The sequence below is a fragment of the Pleurodeles waltl genome, chromosome 11, assembly GCF_031143425.1.
Source record: "Pleurodeles waltl isolate 20211129_DDA chromosome 11, aPleWal1.hap1.20221129, whole genome shotgun sequence".
Taxonomy (NCBI): Eukaryota; Metazoa; Chordata; class Amphibia; order Caudata; family Salamandridae; genus Pleurodeles; species Pleurodeles waltl.
Genome location: NC_090450.1, coordinates 1,002,232,341 through 1,002,250,162, shown reverse-complemented (window position 1 = coordinate 1,002,250,162; position 17,822 = coordinate 1,002,232,341). Strand labels below are relative to the sequence as shown.

The 17,822-nt window shown below is 41.0% G+C and overlaps 1 protein-coding gene across 2 annotated transcripts in view; it reads left to right on the top strand.

The window, feature by feature from the left end:
- The window catches only part of ADGRD1 (adhesion G protein-coupled receptor D1), a 634,610-nt gene that overhangs the window by 534,948 nt on the left and 81,840 nt on the right, over window positions 1–17,822 (top strand). For both annotated transcript variants that reach the window (XM_069215354.1, XM_069215353.1), the window contains 2 exons: window positions 11,797–11,863; window positions 16,134–16,225. In XM_069215354.1, coding sequence (XP_069071455.1) covers window positions 11,797–11,863; window positions 16,134–16,225 — 159 coding nt within the window. The remainder of the gene's footprint in view (window positions 1–11,796; window positions 11,864–16,133; window positions 16,226–17,822) is intronic.

The window sequence follows — 17,822 nt, the reverse complement described above, 5'->3', positions numbered from 1 at the left end:
GGTACATGTTGAGTAGAATAGTTGTAAATGCCACCCAAACATAAACCCAATGTGCCTTTCACGCAGTGCTGGTTTGCACACTGCTCCTTCACACGTGGAATACACTTGTAGATGTTGCACCCCTATCCCAGGATAACTGCTCTTGAGCACCACCGCACCACCTCTCAGACTGAAATAACACACGCCACCCGTGCAACTCAGTGACATCGAGTAAGATGGGATACCTGTGGCATCAGCCATGAAAGCACAAAAGACCTGAAAGCCACACCGCCTTTGCACCTGGAAGCACCAAGATAAAGTGATGGACCACCTTGAGGTGAAGGCCTCCGACGTTGACAGCAATCGAAGCCTACAGCAGGAACTAAAGATATCCCCAGACCCTGTCACCAAGGCACTGCCTCAAAGAGCCTCACGACCTAGTGTCATTAATTACCAAGCACCCTACAAGGACTCAGGAAGTAAACATCACAGCCACTGTGGACATCACCAGGTGCCACCAGCACCATAGGTACTGATAACAAGTAGACTGTGGACACAAAGGGAACAAGGTAGGTAGCAGTGGGAAGTTGGCCAAATGTACCAACAATAAAACACATGTGCCTCAGCAGGAGAACACGCACTGCTTGATAACATATCTTTATTTGTATAACTTTCAAGTTCTGTATAAAGGAAAGCATACCCAAGAGAATTTGGTGTGCCACTCCAAAGAGAAGCAACACAGTCTACTGGACAGTACATGGAGACAAACATACACTCTTACATGCAACACCTATAGAGAGCAGTGTTTCTGGCACACATAAGCAAAGCACATAATCACATCACTAAACATCGACAGCGACATGCAGCATAAGAAATCTGTGCTCATGGTAGTCCAAAATAACACACCCTCATGCCACCTATGGTGCCAGTTCACAAGAGCGGAGGCGGCTAGGACACACCCCACTGAAGTTACACACTCAGACACCATGTTAGCTACACGGCCCTGGTCTTACCCACAGTGCTTAATTTGAGCCGGTGGTTGTCGGTGGGGGGCAGCAACACTTATTTTTGGGGACCGTTCCTGAGGCCAACAGAGGGGAAAAAACACAACAAAAAGACAGAGAAAGAGAAATACAGAAAATCCATCACCAAGGGAGAAAGCAGAAACCTGTAAGAGTGAGATAATGGGGCAGTGAGTGCCTGGTGGCAAACTTAAGAGGCCTGAGTTTGATTCAGGACTGCGCACCCTTGCTTTTCATGCTCCGACATTTTATAGTGCCAGCCGCAGGCGTCTGAGCAGCGCTTTGGGCACTGACACTTTTTATTTTACAAATAAACCACTGGGTTCCCATCATTGCATAGGTCCTTTGAGGCAGAATTGTTGCCCACTTCCCTGACCCAGATTTTCATCTGTATCCATCACGCTGTCCCACCAGCTCAGTGTATCTTAACTAGATTCTTCTGAGCAGAAACAAGGGTAACCACCTGCTGCCCGGCAAATTCTGCCATGTGTCACTGTGCATGTGAACTCTCTCCCTCTAACATTATGCAGAGTACCTCAGGCATTACTCTGTCCTCTGTGCTGAGGTTGCATGTACCATGGCTTGGGGACAAGCTTTCCTTTGGAGCATACGTCATATGTCCCACCCAAACCAATGTTGGATGAGGAAGGGAGAATAAAGGGTGCCATTTTGAATTTTGGGATCTCGAAGCTGATTGGTTGTAGATGTGACAATACAGAATGTCTGGTGAGGCATAAACTGGCAATGGGACATTAGAGCAATGCCGTTAATGGACAATTGTAGATCGGAGAGTCACAGTGGCTGGCTAGGAATGTGCAAAATGCAAACCCCACGGATGTTGCAGCTATAAAAGATGCGGAGTACGCTTGCATCAACATGTCCTACATCATCAACCCAGCAGAGAACTGGATGCAGTAAAAATGAGCAGTTTGGCATGAATCACAAATTTTAGGAGTCTGTGAAATTCATGTCATTTGCTTTCCCTTAATTACATGAAAATTTGGCAAAAGTAAGTGAAATTACGCATAAATAACAGAAAGCAAATTCTTCATTCTGCAGTGTGGCGTGAAATGCCTTATTGCATCATTTTATGGCACAAGGATACATATAAACAAAAGCACAGTGAACAATGGCAGTTTGCATTCTGTTGATTTTGTGCGTTTGCAAAAAGTTTTACTGAAAACAGCGCATTCGTGGACATTTTTTACTGTGAATGGTACGTAATTACACAAAGTGGCGCTATGGCGTAACTTCAGGAAACTTGTATGACGCACCATGCAATGAGCACCTAGACAATATGATAGATAGACACTGTGCTTTCAGTGCAAAACCTAAGTGTAATGATGCTGGAGGAGAAGCAGTATGTTATGTGCCCAGTTATGAGTCAGGATAAGTGGTATCTTCAGCTGACGTCTGCGGAAGGACTCAGTTTTATAGGCTGGAGAAATCAATTGAAGTCTGAGCTGTGGCTGCATCCACTTGGGCCCCTCCTACAGGGCAGAGAGACCACAGTCTGCTCCCCTTTGCCTGCTTACAGCCACTCCTTCTTCATGATCTCCTGTCCAAGTCCAGCCCGACAACCCTCTACAGCCCTCAATTCCCTTTTACCACCTGCACATAGCAGGCCATAAATGGGATGCAGAAAATGACCTGATAATTTCCCATTTCGGGAACAAAGACTTGACATTGCACAGTGGTAGGGGTGCAATACCCATTCGGAACCTGTGGTTTGAGACCCATAATTTCAGCACCCCCTGCACCATGCAACTTGTAACTGAGATGTATGTGCGAGAAGCATTTTGGGGTCAAATCACAGGGGCAGAACCTTGTATTGTTTGGTACATTTCTCAGATGGAATAGCCTCTCATATTTTTGAGCCCCCAAGAACTTCCTACACTCTTCATATGTCTATTCTGCCTCTGCCAATTCTATTGGAGAAGGCATCTCTTGTGCAGTGGCTAGACCATGTTTACAGGCTGGTGGCCATGATTCTCCATCTTGTGTGTAGGCGCCCACTCCTGTTGACTTACCTAGTCTTTTCCTACCTGTCTGAAAAGTCCTGTATCCACATCACCTATTCTTGTCCTCCCACACCATTCTGATACTGGTTGTAATGCTCATGGGAGAGTATCTATCAATCAATCAGGATTTGTAAAGCCTGGTTAATCACCCGACAGGATATCCAGGTGCTCACTGGTCCCATAGGCTCGTTTGAACAGCCAGGTCTAGAGGGCCTTTCAGAATTCTAGAAGTGAGGTGATGGTCCAGAGTTGCGTGGGGAGGCTGCACAAAAAACATGGAAAAGAACAAGGAGAAAGCAGTGAGGAACTAGGGAAAAGCAAGGAGAAGGTGCAAAATGGGGGGGAAACCAAAGAGAGAGCAGTGAAAATGAAGGAAAAGCAAGCAGAAGGCACACAAAAACAGGGAAAAAGCAAGAAGAAAGCAGTGAAAATCTAGGGAAAAGCAAAGAGAAGGTGCAAAAATGGGGGAAAACCAAGGAGAGAGCTGTGAAAATGAAGGAAAAGCAAGCAGAAGGCACACAAAAACAGGGAAAAGCAGTGAAAACGAGGGACAAGCAAGGAGGAGAAGGCCCACAAAAATGGAGGAAAATGCAAAGACAAGACGGGAGCAAAAGCGATGAAGCAGCACGGGGAGAGCTGGGCCAGAGCATGGTGATACGACTAAGGTATCTAAGTTCGGTGGCAGGACGGGCATGCATGGTTGTGTCTCTTGTGGTATAATCTGCACTCTTTTAATATATCCTAGAGGCGTGTGTTACCACAACTATGTATGTGTCACACTGGAGGGTCTGAGTAGTGATGGCTCCACTGATTGGCCTCACTCTTAGAATGACAATATGTACAGACTAAGACGAATTCTATGGGGAAGGTTGTAAAATCAGGAACCTCTGTATCTTTGTTTTGGGTGTTTCACTTCTGGAGAAGTGTATGGGTGAGCTTGATGTGATGCGCTGCATGGTATAGGAGGGTATCTGTTTTGGGTCGAGTTATTGCTTACAGATATACCAGTTGTTTTTCTAGTCACTCTAGAGTGAAGCAAAAGAACATTGCAATAGAATGCAGACACTTTTTTTTCCATGTGGCATGCACTGTGATAAATCTTCTTGGGCACGATGTGGCTTCATGTAGCAGCTTGGTGATAGCTTTGGTGAGTCAGATCCCTGTACTCACCTCTGGTCTGAATCGTCACAAAGTGTTTTTATCTGCATGAACCTTCATTTACCATGGTCTAGCCTCATTCCCCAGGTCTTGAATGGAGTATGTAGACTTGCACGTCAATTACATCAACCCTTCTTGTTGGTTATAGAGTTGGTGTTGTGTGTCCATAGCATTATGACAGTCACTTTTTTTAATCAGCTGGGTTGGAGCTGGTGTCTGTGTTTCATGCGAATTGTGTTTCTCTGTGTGTTAACCTGTGACTTCATTGGCAGTGGTTGAAATGTTGCAGGTGTTTCCATTTAGGGGAGCACTGCTCCTTTGATTTGTGCAGTCACTTGTCTGTAATTTTCTTTTGTCTTTTAGTATTTGAATTGCTCTGAAAAACAAATTATATTCACATATCTCTCTGTCTGCTCTCCCACTTTCATAGTGAATATTCTTGTGGATATTTATGGTCAGGCATACTTGTCACATGACTTCCATTTTTCTGGTATGAATATATGAGTGGTCGCCAGGAGGTTGCATTTATTAGTTGGTTTCTTTTGTCTGCTGGATCATCGGCTTCACTTTTCTTGATGCTCATGGCGCACAAGTTTGCGTATCTCCATTGGATGGAGCCTCCAGTTTGGGTCAGCAAAGACTTTCTCACTGGCACCATATGTCCTTCTCACTGGCACCTTCTGTCCTTTTGCAGTTGTTTGCTGTGCATGATTACAGTGGATGGTGAAACCGATTGGCCAGGTGATTGCATTTTCTGATGGTTGTGGTTTTGCTTGATTGGAGACCCTCTGTCTCTCAGGAAGGAAGAACTTTTCCTTCTGTTGTCTTTAGTCTGAGTTCATAGGTGTAACTTAAAAAGGCCTTTTTATGTGCTTGAGATAATGGTTGACTATAGGTCATGCATGTTGTATTATTATTAGTAGTAGTAGTGTTGTTGATGTTTTTATTATTTTTATTGTAGTTGATGATGTTTTGTTATTGTTATTATTATTGCCGATGATAATATTTTTGTTATCTATTGTTATTATTATTATTGTTGGTGTTGCTGTTATTATTATTGATGATGTTGATGTGTTTATTATTGTTGTCGTTTGTTGTTGCTGTTATTATTATTGTTATTATTATTATTGATGATGTTGATGCGTTTATTATTGTTGTCATTTGTTGTTGCTGTTATTATTATTGTTATTATTATTATTATTGATGATGTTGACGAGCTTAATATTATTGTTGTTTGTTGTTGCTGTTATTATTGTTATTATCATTGATGATGTTGATGTGTTTATTATTGTTGTCGTTTGTTGTTGCTGTTATTATTTTTATTATTATTATTATTGATGATGTTGATGTGTTTATTATTGTTGTCGTTTGTTGTTGCTGTTATTATTGTTATTATTATTATTGATGATGTTGATGTGTTTATTATTGTTGTTGTTTGTTGTTGCTGTTATCTTTATTGTTATTATTATTATTGATGATGTTGATGTGTTTATTGTTGTTGTTTGTTGCTGTTATTATTATTATTGTTATTATTGTTGATGATGTTGATGTGTTTATTATTGTTGTTGTTTGTTGTTGCTGTTATTATTATTATTGTTATTATTATTGATGTTGATGTGTTTATTATTGTTGTCGTTTGTTGTTGCTGTTATTATTATTGTTATTATTATTGATGATGTTGATGTGTTTATTATTGTTGTCGTTTGTTGTTGCTGTTATTATTATTGTTATTATTATTATTGATGATGTTGATGTGTTTATTATTGCTGTTGTTTGTTGTTGCTGTTATTATTATTGTTATTATTGTTGATGATGTTGATGTGTTTATTATTGTTGTTGTTTGTTGTTGCTGTTATTATTATTCCAGTGGTGCTAGTTTGTGTTTGAATTATTTGCCCAGTTTGGAAACATACCTAGTAGCTCTGAGGTTTTAATATGCTTTGGATTTGCTTCATTATAATTCATTCCATTTTTGCAGAGTTGCGATAGATGTCTAAAAGTCAATAATATTTGATTGTTGTACAGGACGCAATATTACCTTTTTTGTGCATAGGGGACTGCAAAGAGGCTGCTTTACGTGGGTAGTTTCTTCTTCCGAATGCCGTTCTCTGTCGAGACCTGCTGTAGATGAGTTCTGTGGGCAGCTGTGTGCAGCCTCCACACAATGCCTTTATTAAATATTTATTCACTCCTGTCGTGCTCTCACCCCTTCTCTCCAACACAGCCCTGAAACTCACTCTGTACTGAGCTCCTGATCATATCTCTCACTAGAAAATACCAGAAAATATGGTCTGTACAACAGAGGGCAATGCAAAATAGCAACAACCAAAGATTAGAGTACAATGTAATAACAAATGCTGCAATGTGCAGTAAGACAACGTACTAAAGAGCAATAAAAGCTACTAAAATCAAAAACAGCAACATAGTACAATACAAGACAGGGAAGTCAAATACTATGAAACATAAAACAAGACAAAACAGTATATGGCAGGAATATACAGAGCAACAATGACAGTTCCGGGCAAACAAAACAGCACAATACATAGCAAGACAAGGTATTGTAGTACAATACAACAGAGTTCAGTATTGTACAATACAATATGATTCAAAGAAGAACAATATGAGGAACATTAATCCAGTACAATAAACATATGTTATTTCAGCACCAACATACTCCTCTAGGTGAAAGAGCACTTTATAAATACACTTTATTTTATATTGCAATATGATGCAAAACAGCATACAATGTAAGGCAAGAAAATCCAATAAAAACAAACAGACAATACAATTCATTGCACTGAAATACTATAAAACATGAGATAAAACTATACATTGTATATGGGACAAAGTACCCCTCCATACATTATAAAAATGTTTCAAGTTGCCGAGGAGTTTCATGACTCTGTAAGGAATGAAGGCTAAAGACATGTTTCTTTAGAGGGTGATGGAACCCAAGCCTGTTTTGCAATATCCTTTGAACTTATGGCGGAGGGTATATTATTCCTTATAATAGATGGTCACACCATCACTTTCCTACAAACACCTTGCCCCTTCATATGAAAGCTATAGGATAGATGCAGCCATGCCGGATCTGGTGGCTTAGTGGACTAATGTGTCTACTGTAGGGGCCTGTGTTCAACCTCATGGTCACAGGTTCAAATCCGGGAGGGTCCACTTACCCTTTTATCCTTCTCAGGTAGTTTAAGTGAGAGCCTTTGATTTGAGTAACAATAAACAGCTGTTATTTCAGGGCCAAGATACCCTTCAGGGTGAACATGTGCTTTACAAATACACATGATATTATGGAGAATACAAGCAGAAACTGTAGTTCAAAATTAAACACAGCAGACAGCAGTTGGTAATTTGGTGCAAAAACATATTAGAGTGAAGTTAATGTAAATCAGAATAAAAAAAGCTGTAGCTCAGAATGAATAGTACTATGCAGATATATGTTTTACTGTAATAAACGTTCTGTATAAAATAAACATGCTGATCATTGTTCATTTTATAAAACCAGATCATGAGAACAAAAGGTCATGGTCTGCCTTTCAGCTTGGCTGCTGGCAGCAGGCATTGTGACATCACAACCGAGCTGCAATATGAGCAGCTGCATTTTCTTATTACAGGTGACTAAAGGTGTCGCAAGTCGACTGTAATAATGAAACCAGAGACAACTTTGTATTTTATCACAGACGTCGATGTAGTATAATAAATTAGCATTTAAAAAAGTGCAAAGCAAGACAAGGTTTTTGAAATACAATGCTATAGGATGTAAGGTCAGGCGGTACAGTGCATTGATATACTGTTCAATGCAAGATAATGCATTACAGTGTAATACAATATTTAGTGTTATAAACGACATCAGAAGGTCATAAGGTAAAATGAAAAACTTTAGACAATCCAAGACTGTACAGTAAAGCACAGCATGAAACACGACCGTGCATTGATCCCTTTCCTTATCTATCTATCTATCTATCTATCTATCTATCTATCTATCTATCTATCTATCTATCTATCTATCTATCTATCTATCTATCTATCTATCCTGCCTGCGTATATATCTATCTACCTATCTGTCTGTCTGTCTATCTGTCTAGTCTATCTTTCCTGCCTGCGTATCTATCTATCTATCTATCTATCTATCTATCTATCTATCTATCTATCTATCTATCTATCTATCTATCTATCTATCTTTCTATGTGCTCCAGACATAAGAAAGTTAGAGAACGAGCAGGAGGCAGGACATGGTGGACAGAGAAGCGAAGGCAAAATGTAGATATGAGAACAATGGAGGAAGAGACAGAATATCTAGATTAAGAGAAGTTTTGGTGGAGAGAAGCGAAAGAGGAAGAAGATGAGGACACGTGAGAGACTTAAGAAGATGGGAGGGAGTAAAGAAGATGTAATGAGGGCAGAGTTACAGAGGGCTGGAGAAAGGGGGGAGAGAGGAAAAGACAAGTAAAACAATAAACGTCGAGACCTGTAGCTATCATTAGTGCAAGAGGTGCAGTGACACCCGGGCCCCAGGATGCAAAGGGGCACACTACACCGATTATTGTGGTAATTTATTACTGATGTGGGGTTCTGGGGTCCATTTTCCTTCTTTTCTTGCATTAGGACCTATGTCACTCCTGGTACACATCTGTTTATAAATAATTCATTCAATTCAATTTAGTAATTTTTTATAGGCAAAGGATATGAGTTTGCAGGTGTACATCTCAGGCTATTTTAGTCTCTTTAGAAAGTATTAAAACTAAACCTCTTTGACTCAGATACACAATGAGGAAGGAAATGAGCTAACCCGGTGTTTTATGGAACACAATGATGCCCTCCATTTATGGAGAACTTTCAAGGAGTGAATCCTCCCCCCATCTGAAGTAACCCTCTCCAATGAATACAAAGTTATAGTTATTCAAAATCTGAACACATGCTTAGTAGTAATCTGTACATCTTCGCCAGTGCCGCCAAGTATTTTTGTGGGCAAAAAGCAAAAATGGAAAGGTACTGCTAAATCATCAAACCATCAAAGACTGGTCCAGGAAGAGGGCGCAGATCAGCATCAGTAGAGAGAATGTCTTTCCACGGTAGATCCTTAGTAAACCCAAGATTAGAAATCTTTGCTATAATGTGGAACACTTCTTTTAATATATATGGGGACTAAATTAGCAATTTTTATCTAAAATAACTGCTCAGGCTTTTTGTTCTCCCTGAGTATGTCTTTAACCATTCAAATCTAGTTCTTAATTGATACAACCTAATTGATTAAAGTAACTATTAAATGTTCACATTTCCTATATTATCTTTTATTATTTCTATATTATGTTCTAACACATTTTTTTTCTTTTTTCCTACTCACCTACTGTTTAAATATTTTTTATATTCTTTATTTCTTTTAAAAGTAGTTACGTTGAATATGAATGCATTGTGTACTGACCCGGTAGCTGTTTACTTATGTTGATGATTTTTATCTATGTCTTTTTGTTAAATGTACCTTTTTATTTGCAAAAAAACAAACCAGGTTTACCAAACTTGCTGAGATTCACAAGTTTCTCATTCCTTACTGTCATTGTCTTCTCATTTTACTTTTGCTCTCCTCCCTCTCCTTTGCTTTGTTTCCTCTGTCTTTTGTGAAGATTTTAGCAAAGCCTTCCACATGGCTTATCCAAAGGAACTTCTCACCAGGAGTGTGTTAGTGCTAATTGTGCATGAACAACATTTAAGATTCATCTTTGAGACAGGAATTGGCCCACAGTTTTTGATATTGTATTGGTATGTTCAGTCCTATCTCTTCCCAGCTAATCACCTCTTCCTTCTGGAAACCTGGAAGGTCTCCATGTTTATTCTACATTGAGGCACAAGGGACTGATCCAAGGGCCAGGTGCCTGTCTTTATAGGGTCATTACAAGTATACCTTAAAAGACAAGTCTGACTGAATTCAGTGATCTCTGATGTCAACATGCCTAGAATTCAGTGGATATTCAGGTGCCTGGTACACTCCGTCAGCTCTGCGTGCTCAGGGGAACGCAGCATTAATCACAATGCAGACCTATAACTCTGATCCAAGAGTAGCTTTGGGACTCAGTCAGCCACAGGCCAGGGCTAAAGTTTGTTAGAGTCCCCTCTAGATTTGGAGTGTCCCTAGTCTGCTAAACTCATAGTTTGCCTGCTTCATTTAAAAGTGGTTGAAGTGACAGATTTCCAGCAGTGGGTGCCTTCGCGCTGTGCGGATCCCCGACAGAATATCAGAAACAAAAATATCATGTGGACAAAATATTGTGTCAAAAATACAGAGGATCAAAATATGGAGAAGGTTAGTGCAAATAGATAAGTATAGATTTACTATTCTTACCTCCACGTCCAGGTACCTTGAAGATATGTATATCATCCAGGTAGGTATATGTGGAGTTACATATGGAAAAACTTTGCTTACCTATAAAAACGTACCTTTGTTTCTGCCTAAACATGCGCTGTGCTCATGCATCACAGGGCTGTCAGTCAACGTTTGGCAGAAGGCCGACACTATTTAGGCAGGGCCTTCCGGTGTATAATTATTTCCAGTTCAGAATTACAAGAAAAAGCCTGGCAGTCCTAAACAAGAACAACAACAGAACTTCCAGCTTGTCAGGGCCATTGTGAGTTTGGTATTGAAAACCCCAAACTTTCCAGAGGGCCCAAAACAAGCATAGTGCCTGTTCAGCAAAGGCCTCTCCCTTCAGTGCAGCTGACACACAGGTGGTTTCACTGAAGGCCATGTAGTGGGGGAGATCTCTGACTGTGGTGGGCAGTAATCTGCAATGGGACTTCAGGAAAGCCTCTACTGACCGGAAGAGTCAATGGCTCTGCACTGTGGTCTAAGTGTCTGTGCCGTGGCCACATCAGCCTGGCTTGTCACTGACTGTGCATTAACTTCCAGTATTGCAGGGGCACAAATCTACACCTTTGAAGGCTGGGTGGATTGTGCCGGACTCATCCACAAGTTAAGCCTGTGCTGATAATAGATCAGTGTGGTTTAAGATGAGTCAGTCACAAGACATCCAAGTACTTCTGATTAGCCTATGTCTGTATTAGCAGGTCACAGGTGAGCAATTTGACTTTGAAAATACAATTGGTCTGTGTGAGAGTCACCCAAATGCCAAGCATGTGCTCCTGTCATTCCATAAGAAATCATGGAAAGTCAGGTGGGTGTGACTTCTTTATTGTTCAAATGAAGTGGCCATGCCCCAGCAGAGGTCAGCTAAGAAATAAGTAAGTGAAATCATCTGGAAGAAACAACAAGCCCCCTCAGAGCTTGGTTCTTCTGTCCCTGGTTTGTCACATAGAAGGGCCCACTGTCACCTTGACCAATTCAAAGATTGCATTTATTTCCCTAAAACTGTGGGTGATTTTTAAACAAAGTTAAGGTGGCTCCTACTACCACTCTCTTTTGGGCTCCTTGTGCCCCAGCTGACCTGACTGCATTCACAGTCTGATAGAAGCCAAAGGGCAGATGTGGGTGATGGAGTGCAGGTCAGGCCAGCTACATGCATCCGCCTATGGTCTGCATTCAAAGTCAGTCTCTTGTTTGGGTGCATTATGAAGGCTGCATAATTTTAATTCTGTATTTTTCCCTCCTGTAGTTGCTGGCTGTCGCTCGAAAAAGGACAAATTTGGGCATTTGTGGCTCCTGCGCTGTTTGTGATTGTGGTACGTACACCCTTACGTGCAGTATTTGACGTGCACGCTTTCACCATGGGCGAGAAGGGGGTGGGGGACATACATGAATATAACAAACTCACTATTGTCTGTGCGATTAGGCGTACAACGAAGAGTGTATCTGAGAAAAGTATCTTGTGTACCTGTGAGACTCGTTACCAGGAACCTAAGTGAGTCAAACCTGAGGCAGGTATGTGAGACATCCCCCACCCACCCTCTGATCATAGATCACATGGAACAGCATCTGAAAAGAAAGCCGATTGCCTAGTTGGCGGATACCTTGGAAAGCACCCCAGTATCTGACGTGGGACCACACTGGGCTGTACAAGGGAACGTGCCCCAGTGTCTGATTGAGTTTAAACAGTGTTTATGACCTGGTTGGGAACTACATATGGGTGTACTAAGGACAGGACCTTTAATGTCTGATTTGAGGGGACAATGGTAAAGGGACTGTCATGGAAAGCACCCTTCTTCAAGCTGTGACTGCCAGGAAAAGTCAGTACATAAGTTGTTTTTCAACAGTTTGCCTGGCTGACCCTGTGAAAGGTTTGCCTGTGCCTGGGCAGTGCAGAAGGTCCTGTGAACAGAAACCTCCATTTTCCTAACGCAAGACCTTCTAGTGAAGTTATAGTTTTGAAAGCCACTTTTGTTTCATGTTTGCTTATCTCAACTCAGGTGTCTTTAACTCCCATGTGCAGTTTAATCAGGAAAATTGGAAGCTGATTTTTTAAAAGTTTTTTTAAATTGTTTAATAATCAAACATTCATAAAGAGCAACATCAAACATATGTAAAATGTTAGGGATTTTCTCATCATACCTGTCTTTCAATTAGTTCTCCTGTAAGTTTTATGAAATGACGGAGAAAACTATTATGCCTACAGAGCCTCCTGTGTCGAGTGGGCCCTCGGTGCATTGCAGTGCCTTTCTTCATGCTCTGAACTCAAAGAGTGATTTTTACTTGAACTAAGCAGTTTTTGCTATGTAATTGGGAAACAATTTGATTGAGAATTTGAATCAGAAACACCCTCTAGACCAGTGGTTCTGAACCTGTGGCCCAGAGATCTCTGGGGGGTCTGCAAAGCCTACTCGGGTGGACCCCAACCGCTCAGAAAATTGAATAATAATAGCAGATTATTAAAGTGTATATAAATAAAGAAGCAAAATGTAAAAAAAAAATTAAGCATTCTGTAAATGTGAAGGAATTTGAAATTGCAGTATAAAAATTAGGGGCCTGATTTAGAGTTTGGGGGATGGGTTACTTCGTCACAAAGTGATAGATATCCTGTCCGCCGTATTACAAGTTCTATAGGCTATAATGGAATTGTGAAACACCGGGATATCCGTCACGTTTGTGATGGAGTAACCCCGTCTTTCAAACTCTAAATCAGGCCCTAAGTTAGTATCATCAGATTGATTTGTGGGATCAGTGCAAGTACATCAAACAGACTATAGTATGAATGATTAATGGCCTCTGAGCTTATAAAAGCTCTACCCTTCCCATTAAATTTATATTTTTATATTTGTTTGTGAATTCAATGATATATTTCATCATTTGTGTATTTGTTGAATGCTTGTTTCTGTATTTTTGACCAGTTTTGTGGTTCAAATCATCTAAAATTCTTAGGACACGGTCTCCGGCTTCCAGTAATGACTCAGTGGGTGTCCCCATATGCCAATGCTGATTCAGTAGGGGTCCCCAAGTTTCAGTAATGATTGAGTGTGGGTCCACTGAAGTCAAAAGGTTAAAAGACACTGCTCTACACTATTACCGCTTGTTAAATCTACACCAGACTTTCTAGGAGCAAAATCAGATCCAAGAATAGTTTTTAAAGGCTTTGAGATGATTTGTAAAATGGGTCCCAAGTTATAAAAGTGATCAAAAACATGTTTTTATAAGGACCTACTGACTCCAAATTCTGCCTATGATTCTTTCATACATATAGGTTGAAAGGAAATCCCAGACTTTTCTCTGATTTGAATTCTTTGCACGTACCATTTTCCTTTGTGCAACTTTATGTTCTTCCCTCCTTGCGACTGGTGGCTTTGAAGCTCTCTGCTCTTTCCATGGAGCTAACCTTAGGGTTCTTTTTAAGATGTCTTTTGTGAAAATAAGAATAGATTTTTTTTTTATTTGAAAGGATTAGGCCATTATCATTGTCACCCTGCTCCCCTTTCTTTGACTTTGAGCCACCTGCCACGTCTTTCTTCCTGAGGCCAGTGTCCACCCTAGCCCTCCCCTGAATTAAATGCAACTCCAATAATAGCCGTTCTTTTTCTTAGCCTGACTCTGCGGCTGTTACTGTAGAGATTTGGAACCCAGCTCATCCTTGTAAAGGATATTGCTACTCGGCCTTCACCTACCAGCGACATTCATTGTCGAATGATGCTGACCCTATCTTCATCTGCTTTTCTGGTAGCCAGAGTTCATCTTATAAGGACAGAGGACAATGCACCCTTTTATTGGCTCACACAGCGTTGACTTACTGGAAATCTTGGCTTTCTCAGGTGATTAGTGGTGATCATTTTAGACAGGGTGTTGTCCTTCTCTACAGGGGATGGTCAAGAAGTGATGGTGGGATGAGTATGCCCCTTCTCTTATTCTGCAGAAAGTTGAGATGGTGCTGCCAACATTATAAACAACTCCAAAAATCGAAAGCCAATAAAATCACTATAATTCAGGTTCTGCAATCAGTAGCAAAAAGCTTTACATGAACAGATTATTTATTTACATTCACATGGCAGTGCAAAGTCTCTCTCCTTGGGTGGCAGTTTTATGTCTTGGTGCAGAGTGTCTCTCCTATTGAGTAGGAATTGCACACATGGACCACTGCCTCCCTCATTTGGTGCCAAAGCCATACCTTAGAGTAAAGTCTCATTCAGTGAGTACGAGTCTTATTTGGTGCACGTCTTATGCCTTGTTTCACAGATTGTCTCACTGATCAGAACTGTCCACCTAGGAGCACAGTCTTACTCAATGGATAAGCGTCCCACACCTTGTTCACTGTCTCCTTCACTGGGAAGGAAGCTCACTTCTTGGGGGCAGCCTCACCCTTGGACATTCTCCACTGTCCCGTTGTCTGGTACCATGGAAATTGGTCCAAAACCTCTGTAATCTCACTCCAGTCGACTCATGGCCATTAAAACTATGCACAGACCTTTTCTAAGACATGGCTGACCATTAATTTAGTTTTTTTAGTGTTGAGGCTTGAAGTACGTAATGGGCTACGGGTAGGTTTGCAAAAGACACCTCAACTTGAAGTGGGCAACTAAATAAAGTGCGGTTTGTGCTGAGAAGATACACCTAACTACAACTCTGTATAGTATCCTGGTCCAGACATGAGAAGTCCTGAACACACAGAATGAGGGAAATGGAAGGATTAATCGTCAGTGGAGAAACATAGAGTGGACACACAGAAGACATCAGGAGAAAAACCAACCTATGACTGTTGACTTGTGGCTGGTGACATTTTTGAGGCATTCATGTGAGTAATGGTGAGTCCACTGAACTTTGACTGCAGAGTGGACACCAAAGGCTGCCACTGGGTTGTCTGTCTGGTGGAGACTGTAATCACTTGTTAAACGTGTTTGTCAGCTGAGAGGGCTTCTTATGAATAAGCTTATTTTCTGAGCATCCTGTCGCCAGCATCAAAGCATCTGAAAAGGACATGCCAGACATCGCTCCATATAGGCAGCCTCACAATGGGAAATTGAGTCATTGTCTGTTCCAGCACTTACAGGATGGTTCTTCCACACTTACCATAAAGCGTTTAACTTGCTCAATACCAAGACAGCAAGCACATGGGCTCTGGGCTAACCTCAAGAAGAGGCCAGCTCTAGGAAGCATTTGCCAGATGGCCAAATCCACATTATAATACAATGGGCTGGAAAAGATGCTATGTTTCTTATTTTGCCTAAAACCGTCTTTAAAAAAAAAAAAAAAAGTTTTAGCCAAAATCTTTTTATGACTGCACCATGAGGTGCACTTGTACTGCTGTATTGATGCAATCAGGCAGAATGGTTTAAATTCAGAGGTTTGCAGGTGATTTTCTGACAGGCTGGTGCCATTAAAGCTTTGGTACAGCTGGGGAATGGATACGTATATGTGAGATAAGTTACTCTTTACTGGGACAACTAGAGTTTCAGGACCAACATACTTTTGAGAAATCTCCAAGTTTCTCTACTGGTACCTCCTCTTCAGCCTTAACTCCTGATGCAGTGTGGTCTTATCTCTCTTAACCCTATCCGTGTGCTTTACTTGTAGGTGAACATTGGTATTCTGATTGCAGTGACGAGAATCATCTCACGGATTAGCACAGACAACTACAAGATTCACGGTGATGCCAACGCCTTCAAGTAAGTTGGACCATCTACGATGCACCAAGGGACAGAAAGTAAATAAATAAAATTCCCATGGTGAAGTGAGGGGAATATTTGGAGATCATGTGCAGTTTGTTGTAAATTATGTGCTTTTTTTCTGCATATTGGCTGAATAATTCAGGGTGATTGAGGGGACTAGATGTGTTAGGCATTTTTGAAAGGCTGAGCTCACTAAGTGCATCAGGTGTTCCAGATGTTTTTGTTTGGGAGATGGTGCTTTGGTGCTACTGCTGAGATTTGGGGTGATGTCCTGTGATTGCACCCATTTGTACTCCTCACTAGAGTCTTTTGGCCATGCTGGTCACCAAATTGGCACCTTCCTACCCCTTTTTGGAGGAGAAGCCACTGGTGATGGTTCATCAAGCTGGAGATGGGAGGGTTTTCTCATTCTGTCTTCATGGTGGCAGTCCTCTAGTCTTCTGTTCGTCTTTTCCCAAAATTCCACAGAGAGCCTTATCTTCCACTCTGGGCTCGAATGAGCACATCCCCAATGGGGAATTATCTGGGAGTCGGAGGAAGCTCCTTGTCACTGAGTTTCGGTCCTTTAATTGTGTTTGACATAGTGATCCATTCTGGGAGAAATGGTCCTGATGTGACCACGTTGGTCAGGTAGGTCTGTCATATTGTGGTGTTTTTTGGAGGCAGTCGTGGGTTGGGTGTTCTTGATGACAATCATGGTAACTCAAACAGATGAGAAATAGAGGTTTGCACCTCATTACTCTGCTTTCTTCTGCCGTGTTCATCTGGCGAGTACTTACATTGATTGCAACATAATCAAGCCTTTTATTACAATTTGCATTTATGGTATTTTACATAGCACAGTCATAGGCAAACGTATTATTTCCCATTTGTAATTGACTACATAAAATGAAGGCAAAATGATGTAAACATGCCAAATCATCACAAATGCAAATCGATTATTTTGTGTTATATTTTAGAGCGAAATGTGTCTGTTCTTCAATTTGTGGTGCGAGGACACCTTTAAACAAATTCACCACAAACAGCCACTTGTGCTCTGTTGTTTCTGTGCATTTGTAGTAAACTTTTACCATGAATTGTGCATTTGCTGTAATTCTTTGCTGCTATCAGTGCGTAATAATGAAAAGTGGCCCAATGCCGTTATTCAAACATAACATGAAAATCCTGAAGTTAAGCAAATTATACCAGCATAATTTAAATGTTGTCCAGGCCTAGTAAATATTTGATTGTTCAATTTTATTCTGGCAATTGGGAGGGCACATAGGAGCTGGTTCCACTGTAGCACAGCCTTGCCCAGCTCCATTCTTTGAAGCATTACTTTTACTAAAGGGCCTTTCAATGGAAATAAAGACATTGGTAGCGCCAAGAGATACAACCGTTGCTTTTATATCAGGATTGTACTGCTGAACAACGTTCTCAGATTATCAGATGTCGACCTTATCAGTATAAAACCGTATTGGTCAGGCAGGACCAGTCCATGGACCAGGGACTGTAACCTTATTATTTACATCACAATAAGAGAGTAGGTGGTACATTCACCACATATCCTGCAAGATAAAACAAACACAAAGACATGCGATGATGGTGCAAATAG